Here is a 10,181-nt window from a genome sequence, read left to right as displayed (position 1 = left end):
TTACCTTAGAAATTTTATTACTAGACATTGGGGTTTGGAAGACCTGAATTTGATGGTCAATAATTTACTAAATACATATACATAAACTGTATGTTCATCATCTATAATGAGGCAAAAGCTCAAGAAAATTGAATAAAATTTTTTATGCTTAAAGAAAGTTAAATAGAACATGTATTAAATTTATTTTCCAAATGAAGAAGCTGGGTGTTTAAATGAAACCATACTCAAAGAAAGATGAATCAAACAATTTTCTGGGAGCTATTGCTATGAAGTAGAACTTTATGCTAATTGATTGGGCTTTTGGGCACCGGTTCTTCATTGGACTCATGTTACAGAGGCCCAAAAACCCTCTTTACTTTCTCTTTTAATTTAGAATTATGAGTTTTTTTGGTAAACAATAAACATTTGTGATCACGACGAATTGGTCTGTGTGTGTTGATTTGCCAAGTACACACATGTTGCATCATGTGTGATCATTTTAACTAAAACATTCATTTAAGTATAGCCGATAACTTATTTTATTGTATTAAAATTAATTATTTATTGTTAAAGTGTATTATTGTGATTCTTTACAAGTGTTAGCATCTATAAAAGTTTGTTTTTTTTGAAATATTAAAGATTTTCAAATTATGCAATAATTCAATGAAGTTAGGGATCGTCTCTAAAAGTTTTGAATCCAAATAAAGTTTTTTTTTTTTCCTCAAATTTGTTAATCTAGAAATTGAGTTAGGATTAACTTGATACATAATTGAAAAACCAATACAGAAAAATGATCATAACATAAGGGTCTGCCCAGGGCCCAGCCTGACCCTCTCTTAAATAGCACAACCCATGGGGCAATTGATTGCAGGATGTGTGGGTCATGTCAAAGGCTTTAGGATTTGGCACGTTAGCTACTCTGTTAAAAGCCCACAGAGACATGACCTGACCTAGGAGTCATTGGTCATGTCCCAAACCTTGTTTTGTCGTGGGTCAACATGACTTATAAAGCCCGCCCAAGCCATGGCTTGTGGGGCAAAAAAACTGTACTGGATATGACACGATATATCCCAGAGTCATATTTTAAGTACAAATTTTAAATTTCAAAGAATAAGATAATTATAAACCAAACCATTGAAAGATGATTTTCCACACTTTTCTTATTATTGTAAAATAAAGGCTTCGTTTGTTAAATGAAGAAATAAATATTGCAACAAACTAGTTGTTAGACAAATTAGACACTTTCAATCCAAATATACTTCCAAAACTTCTGAAAAGAACCTGAACTGTATGGAAGACAAATCGACTCTTTCCAAGGACTTTCCGTAAGCTTCTTGGAGCAATCCTACAACTTTCTCATTGATTTCTTCACTGGCATGTAAGACCACATAGTCATCTGCATTTTCAACATCTTAACCAACTCACATTCTGAAAACTGCAGATAGTTATAGTATAATTAGAATTTTTTTTTTTTTGGGTTAAACTCGTAAAAGCAACAACAAAAGAGGACTTTCTATATAAATTTTATACAACGGTTAATCATATCATTTACATATAAATCTACGTCAAAGTATAAACAAAATACCTCTTGTTTAGAGAGCATAAAAAATAGAATTTGACGATTATAATCGTTTTTCATGATCTCGTATACCTTTTTCATCTCATATCATTATAGGATAATATCACATATTACTAAATCAAAGACACATGATCATCTATTTTCCATAACAAAGAGATTTGTCTAGATACATTATACTGGAGTTCTAGTATTCAATTATATAATTGCAAATGTAATTTTTTCTCCTGTATTATAAATTAAGGGTTGTATAGAGGCTTTAGGGCAACAATTTTTATATACCCACTTTGTCAAAATTCTCTTGATAAAATCACTAACATAACAGTGCACGTACTTTGCAGAGGAAACCATCATAAATAGGTCACTCAGTTAATCACAATTTCGTTAGTCTTAATTGTTCGACAACTATTACCATGAGTGAAAAACAATTTAGTTTTTCAAAGGTGGGATGAAACTATAATTTGATTGTCAAGTTCTTAAAAGTTATATTTTTGATTTGATCAAAAATTTTAAAAAAATAACATTTACCTTCTTATAGTTACAATCTATTAAAACCATGTCAAAATATTTAAATAGCTTAATATCATCACAAAAAAATAAAAAATAAAACCAAAATTAAACAATAATGATTGCCATTTTATTTTTTTTTTTTTGCTTTCATTAAGGTTTTAGATAGTGAGAAATTGGTGTGATGGAGAGAATAGAAGGAAAATACAGAGGTAAAAAGATGTAGAGACATGACAGTTAAGCATCAATTGCCCTTTCTATCTTTTATTTTTTGGACAAAAATCTCATTTAAATTAGATTATTTTTTCGAGACTAAATTAACTAAGTCAAACATATAAAACTCTGAACTAGGTTTGGGTTTGAACTATATATACTTCATAACTAGTAAAATTTTAAACTTTATCCGATGTAATAGTTATGAATCATATCATTAAATTTGATGAGGTTCTTCGATCATAAAAAAAAAAAGTTAAATTCAATGATTAGTCTCACAATCATTATATTATATAAATTAAGAACTCATTCTAATTAGAGATTTCGAATGGTTTATTACTTAAGCCGCCCATTAAAATCAGCTGCCCTTTCAACTTTCATATGTTAGTTTCTATGCAATATCCGATGGCTTTAGAGCAGGAAATGTCAACATTCAAAACCTTACAAATTGATACTATTTTTAAAACCTGAGGACCAATTTGATACTTTTTTCCCATACAAGAATACTGCAAATGTCTTTTTAATCCATATAATCTCACACTCGTGACTAAAACAGGAATTTTCAATGTCAATGGAAAAGAAATTACTTTTTGTTATATATGGTGGATTATCCACCACGTATACAAAGTTTGAAAATTTGATAATAATGCCTTAAATATAAAAAGAAGATAAAGACCCCTCACCTCCATTTGTAGACCCACTCTTTTCATTTTGGTTCAAGGAATCCACACCCTTTTCTTCCATAATATATAAAGCTAAGCAGTCTCTTTTCAATTTCATATTGTAAATTCTTTATGTTTCAATCATATTCAAATTTATTTTATTATATTTACAACACTTTTGAATTTATAAGGGCCGAAAGACTTATTCTTACCCAATATTTTATGAAAATTCAAACTTACATTTATTAATTTTTAAAAAACTAAATATACATCATTTTGATAGGAAAAAAATGTTATTTAATTAAAATTATTAAAAAATTAAAATTTTATTATATTTTATCTCCTATTAAAATTAACTATTCACTTCACCTAATATTTAAAAAATGAAAATTTTTCTGTTTTATTTTTTTCCTCCAACAACCGTTATCTAATTAATCTCTCGCATTGACGTGTCCTCTAGTCTATCGAAAAAAGATGAATTGTTAGCCGATCGAAAACCAACCAATGATTCATTGACCAAAGTCTATGCGTCGGCGGATCTATGCGGATTGGCGAGACACACAGATGTGTCTCTGAATCCAGCATATGGGTTGCCGGTTGCGGCCAAGAGTGAAGGAAGAGATAGGCCTTCTGGATTCTTTCCTTGCTTTCAGTTCTGTTAATTTTGGCAATTCATTATGGATCAGAATGCAGATTAATTTCGCCAGCTAATTAGTCTCTGGATTTTTCTTCAATTAATTTGCTAAGAAATTCTAGCAACCACAAATTTTATGCAAAGAAAGTCTACGACAATATAGTATTGTTGATACTATGGTGTTGTCCCTTTGTTGAAGGGAGATTGACAAGAGATCGCTCTTCGGATAAGGAAAGAAAAAAATAAACTTTAAGAGATAAATTATTATTTTTTAAATTTAAAATTAAAAATATTAATTTTTAAATTTGAAAAAAATATAATAATTTTTCAATTTTTTAATCTTTAATTTTAATAAAAAGATGTCTTAAAAAAATTATCTTATATCAGTCTGGGTTTTCATTAAATTGGCTGGGAATAAATCTTTTGTCCTTTACAAAGATTCTGAAATTAAACGGAGGGACAGTGAAGGCCAACTATCAGTCAAAGTCCAACTCCATCACATCAGCCATACACAGTGATTAGAATTATATGATTATATAATGCAGCATTAATAATTGTTTTTGGGCAAATGATGGATGTAGAGGAAGTGATTTTTTTTTTTTTGGGTTGAAAAGGGTAAATTATTATTATATAATTATATATTATTTTATTTTTAATTTAAAATTATTTAATTATATAATTATAAATTATTTATGTATCAAATATTTATTTTAAAAAATGTATATATAATTTTATTGTATTATAAAAATTGAGTAAGCAAAACATATAATTTAGATACTAGAATTATAAAATATTACAATAAAATTATATACACTTATTTTTAATAAATATTGATTTAATACTAATAATAATATATCGTTATATAATTAAGTAATTTTAAATTAAAAATAAATTATTATATAGTCATGTGATAATACGTATTATAATTTTCCATCAAATTACTTACGATTTTAATATATTATTAAAGGTTTCTTTTTTAGGCTTTATTCAAATAGGGTTTATAAAATAAGAGTAATATGAATATCCAGCTTTTATAAAATAATAATAATAATAATTGCTAGTTATTTGGTTGGGGGAATGTAGAAAAGATTTTAGTATTAATTTACTAAAAAATCTCTCAATATATAAGAATAGGTGAAGTTAAATTTATAAAAATATAAAAAATACTTTTGAAATTTAAATATTTTAAATAAAAAAAAGATTCATGGGAGAAACTCAAAATTAATTCTCCCATGAACCATAAAAAAAGTTTATTTAGAGTGATTGATATTATATGCATATCTAATCGAATAATTTTTAAAATGTGAAAAAGATTAAATAATTATATCACTTAATTATAAATTATTATATCAATTTGTATATATAAATTTATATAATTTATTTTTTAATATAGTTTTATTCATTTATAATCCTATAAACAACCTCAAAAACAGTTAAAAGTGTTTCTATTTTCTACTATTTGAATAAACACTGAACTCTAAATCTAATAATATTATTATGTATACAAACAATATATATAATTTTATACATAAATAATAATATTTCATCATATAATTGAATAATTTTAAATTAAAAATAAAACAATGTCTTATTATATAATAATATATTATTATTTATATACAAAATTATATATATTATTTGTGCATATAATTTTATCGAAATCTAACTATACCAATATTCATTTAAAAAAAAAAGGTATGTCAATTTTGCATTATTATTATTTTTAAATTTAAAAAAACCATTGTAACCTCTAGATTATGTTTATTAAACCTCCCAAACATCAAGAAACCAATAATAATCGTAACCATCCAACACATTTTCTGTCACACCTTCTAATTTTTAGGTAAAATGTGATCATTATGATGGTTTTCAAATTTCCAAACAATAAAAATTTTCTATTATAGTATATTTATTATAAGGGCCAATCATAATATTAGTAAAATCTAATAGTTTTTCACTCTAAATAATTAAATTATTAATCTTAATTTAAATTATTAATCATAGAAGTTTATTTGGCAAATAAATTTCCACCTCACCAGAACCTTCGCCAAAACGTGAAAGTCCAAGCAAAAGATGTCATAAAAACCCTGGCCCGCCATCTCCCAATGTGTTGTCACGACATTATTGGCCAAGCTTTTCATATCAGATTAAATTTATCGGATATTTCTAAATCTCTATGTGCTTGGCCTCACCAAAACCATGGCCTCCAATGACTACAAGCCACCCCATTCTCTCTCCAATTTTCTCACCATCCAATCACCAAACTTACCCTATCAAAACTCGGCCTTTTCTCTCAAGACTCCAACCTTATCCCTCTATTTCCATGGCAAATTCCCTTCTATGTAACATCCCATTTAGCTTTTTACATATCGTTAACAAGAATATGCTCTTTGATGTGAACTGAATTAGTTTTTAGTATATTTCTTTATCTCAAAGTTTCTTGAGTTATGGAAGAACAAGCTGAGAAGAAACAAAACTGTTGCAGCAATGGGGCAAGAAATGCTCTCTTTGGAAAGTATGAGATGGGGCGATTATTAGGCCAAGGCACCTTCGCCAAGGTCTATTTTGGGAGGAACCTCGCCACTCAAGAGTGTGTTGCAGTGAAAGTTATTCTGAAAGATCAGGTTAAGAAAGAAGGTTTAATGGAGCAAATCACGAGGGAAATTTCAATTATGCGTTTGGTGAGACACCCCAACATTGTTGAACTCAAAGAAGTGATGGCAACGAAGGCTAAGATCTTCTTTATAATGGAATATGTCAAGGGTGGAGAATTATTCACAAAAGTAGCAAAGGGAAAGCTGAAGGAGGACTTGGCGAGAAAGTATTTTCAGCAGCTGATTAGCGCGGTTGATTTTTGCCATAGTCGCGGCGTTTATCACCGTGATTTGAAGCCGGAAAATCTTCTCCTGGATGGAAACGAGGACTTGAAAGTCTCCGATTTCGGTCTCTCCGCTTTGCCGGAACAGATTTGGAATGATGGATTGTTGCATACAAGATGTGGAACTCCTTCATATGTTGCACCTGAAGTCCTGAGGAAAAAAGGATACGATGGAGCAAAATCGGACATATGGTCTTGCGGGGTTATTCTCTTTGTACTTCTTGCAGGATTTTTACCTTTCCAGGATGAAAATGTTATGAAGATGTACAGGAAAATTTTCAAGGCTGAGTTTGAATTTCCACCCTGGATTTCCCCCGATGCCAGGAAATTGATATCCAGGATCCTGGTGACTGATCCTGAAAAGAGAATTACAGTTTCAGAAATTATGCGGACTCCCTGGTTTCAGAAAGGGTTTTGTAAACCTGTGGCGTTTTCCATTGATGAGAAATTTTCAATGGAGAATGGTTTTGTAAGTGGTGAAGATGATCCTGGAGAGATTGAATTAGTAAGAACAAAGAGTTCATCACCCCCTTTCTATAATGCATTCGAGTTCATATCATCGATGTCGACCGGGTTTGATCTGTCAGGATTGTTTGAGAATAAGAGGAAATCGGGTTCCATGTTTACATCTAGATCTTCGGCTTCAACCATCATGGGGAAGCTTGAGACATTGGCGAGGAAGTTGAATTTTGGAGTCTGTGTGAACGAGTTCAAGGTGAAAATGCTGGGAAAAGAGGAGGGTAGAAAGGGGAAATTAGTGGTGACAGCGGAGGTTTTTGAGGTGGCGCCGGAGGTTGCAGTGGTCGAGTTCTCAAAGTCATCCGGAGACACTCTTGAGTACAAGAAGTTCTGTGAGGAAGATGTGAGGCCTGCTCTGAAAGACATAGTTTGGACATGGCAAGGTGAAGATAATTGTCAATGTCACTAATTAACCTTCAAAAACCATAGCACAAAAGACCAAAAAAAAAAATATATTCTTGTTGATTTTGTTAGGGTTTGAAATTTGTAAGTTTGCTTATGACATTTTGGTGTAGTGTTTGTAGATATTCAAGATTTTGTTTACTATATTGTAATGAAATGAATGTTTTGTAAATTGTTTCATAAATTTTTTGTATCATTTTATGAGTTTATTAATAAATGTTGTCAATTAAGTGTAGGATGGATAATGTTACTATCATATAAAAAGCAATGGCAATTGGAAGTAGCTTGTCTTATATTGGATTTAATTGAATTGGGAAGTTGACAATGGGGCCTCCAATGGCTCAATTATGCCACTTCAGTTGGGAAGTTGAAAATGGGGCCTCAAATGGTTAATTATAGAACTTCAGTGGGGTAGCTTTTACTTCCGTTGGAACAGAGCCCAGGCGTTTGTATATAAGTGGGCCAACGCACTAATTCCCATCCAAGTCTTGATACAGTTCTAAATTATTTCCAAGGAATTTGAAAATCTCAAATCCCACCATTGAGTCAGGTATAATTAAAATTTTTCGTTAAAAGTAGAGATAAAAATATTATTTTATTAATAATATTAAAAAATATATAAAATTCATTATATTTTTTTTAAAGTTCTAAAAATTAATAATTTTATTTTTATCAAAAGTTTTTTAACTTTCAAAAATAATATTTTTTTTCTCAAAACCTAAAGTTTATTTTTCAAACGTTCTCCACTACCAAAGATGACATTTCAACCCACGAATCTCTAGTTAGCCTTTATCTCTTCGATGCTTCAAACAGATGTGAAGAAGATGTGTCTTCATAGATTCCATAAGAATCGAGGAAGACGAGTGTTCATTGATTTTTCTGGAATAGAAGAAAACAAGCATCTTCATTGATTCATCTGAAATTGACAAGGCTTCGCTAATTTGGATGAATCAATGCATCTTCGTTGATTTGTTTGAAATTGACAAAGATGCGTCTTCTTCCACCAAAGAGTGAAGATTTGGTGGTCATAGATGGTGAGTTAAAGTCATCGTCATTGATAGTCAGAGAGCATCTAGAAAATAGATCTTAGGTTTTGGAAAGAAAATATTAATTTTGAAAGTTAGAAAACTCTAATCAGGGGTAAAATTATTAGTTTTTAAAACTAAAAAAAAAACATAACGAATTTAATAATTTTTTAAATATTATTAATAAAATAACGATTTTATCTTTTTTTCTAATAAAAAAATTTAATGATAATTAACTCATAAATAGGATTTTAAATTTTTTAAATCTTATAAATATAATTTTAAAAATACATCAAAACTTGAGTGGGAATAAGTCTTTTAACCTATATAAATGTTGTAAAAAATTACACCTCTTAAATTAACTTTTAAGGTGAGAGCAGTTTAATAACAAGTGTAATATTAGATCCGACTCAACCCAAGAGTTTATCTAAAATTAAATGAGATCCCTCTTGTTGTTGAAACTCAAAATTAAGTGTTTGACTTATCTGAGGTTAATCATTTAAAACAAATAATGATCTAGTTAATTGAAAAACGCGTCCTTGAAGAGGGGTTGCTCCCGATTAAGTGGTCCCGATACTTTTGCTCTGGAATAATGTAAGAGGGATCTACTTTAGTTGAAAATAAATAAATATAAAAACTAAAAATAATATTAAATTTTCATTTAAAATTAATGAGTTCTCCAGACAGGAGTAATTGGGGTTCCATGAGTGTGGGACCCAATTAAACTCTATCTTGAAGAAGAACAGTCTCAGCACAGTTTTCAGAAATTATTTTTTATTTTTTAAATTTTAAAAACATGTTCAATACTATATTCAGAAAACATGTTTTTTAATTTATAAACTTAAAATAAAACATTTTAATTAAATATGATTTGGAATGCATTAATAATTCTTCTTACATTTGATTTTTTTCTTTTGTTAAATAGAAATATCGTTAAGATTAAATAAATTTTGAGATATAACAGTTGGACTCATAATTATTGTGGATAAGTAAGATAAAAGCTTATACCCAAAGTTTTTTCTATTGTAATATTCTAATTTTGTTAATCTTTGAGATCATATTTGATATTTTTTATTTTGTTCTAGTTGCTTCCGCCCAATAGATCGAGAAAGGTTGTAGTCAATTACCTTTTTCATTCTCAACAAACAAAAGAATATCATAGGTATCTTTTGTCAATAAATTATCTTCGTCTATCTTATCTATAGATATTTTTATCTGTTCACATATGAGATCATTTAATTGACTAAAATTACCTGTCAGATATTGAAAATTATTTAAACTAAGGAGCCTAGATTTTTTCTATTTCAAGTTATTCATTTAAAAAAATAATATCAAAATTTCAATCACAATCTTATCCCGTGGATTTGATATAATATTATTCACTACTATAAAAAAAAAAAAGAAATTAAAAATTCCATGAATTGGTCGGTTGAGGAATGGTAGTTATTTTGTCCTTATTAGGCCTTTAGTCTAATCTTATTTAATGTGGTGGCGTTGAATGATTTGGCTTATGTGGATGGCATCTCTGCGGGGCCCTCATGTCAATTTTTAAACCCCTTTTATTGTCATTGGTCCACCTGGTGGGTTGTGGGGTCACAGAAAGTGACGCTATATCAAGTGTTAGCTGTTTCAGACTTTCTTTTTAAATTTTAAATTTCAGACAGATTTTTTTTATAATTAACACAAGATCAAACGTTATCGTAATTCTTTCAATTGAGTACAACCGAATTAAATTAATTAATTTAATCAATTAAATTATAAATTAATTTATAATTCAATTTAATCT

The 10,181-nt window shown here is 29.1% G+C and overlaps 1 protein-coding gene across 1 annotated transcript; it reads left to right on the top strand.

The window, feature by feature from the left end:
• Positions 1 to 5,739: 5,739 nt before the first annotated feature.
• On the top strand, positions 5,740 to 7,605 carry LOC123206467 (CBL-interacting serine/threonine-protein kinase 5-like). The gene has a single exon (XM_044623686.1). The coding sequence runs from the start codon at positions 6,019 to 6,021 to the stop codon at positions 7,375 to 7,377; it is 1,359 nt and encodes a 452-aa protein (XP_044479621.1). The 5' UTR covers positions 5,740 to 6,018; the 3' UTR covers positions 7,378 to 7,605.
• Positions 7,606 to 10,181: the final 2,576 nt, after the last annotated feature.

This window comes from Mangifera indica, unplaced genomic scaffold (assembly GCF_011075055.1).
Source record: "Mangifera indica cultivar Alphonso unplaced genomic scaffold, CATAS_Mindica_2.1 Un_0037, whole genome shotgun sequence".
Classification (NCBI taxonomy): Eukaryota; Viridiplantae; Streptophyta; class Magnoliopsida; order Sapindales; family Anacardiaceae; genus Mangifera; species Mangifera indica.
The sequence above is the reverse complement of the archived record's forward strand: the minus strand, read 5'-3'. Positions and strand labels throughout refer to the sequence as shown.

Bases quoted from the DNA above. Each gene is read 5' to 3' on its own strand.
- LOC123206467 (XM_044623686.1), top strand. From the start codon at position 6,019: ATGGAAGAACAAGCTGAGAAGAAACAAAACTGTTGCAGCAATGGGGCA.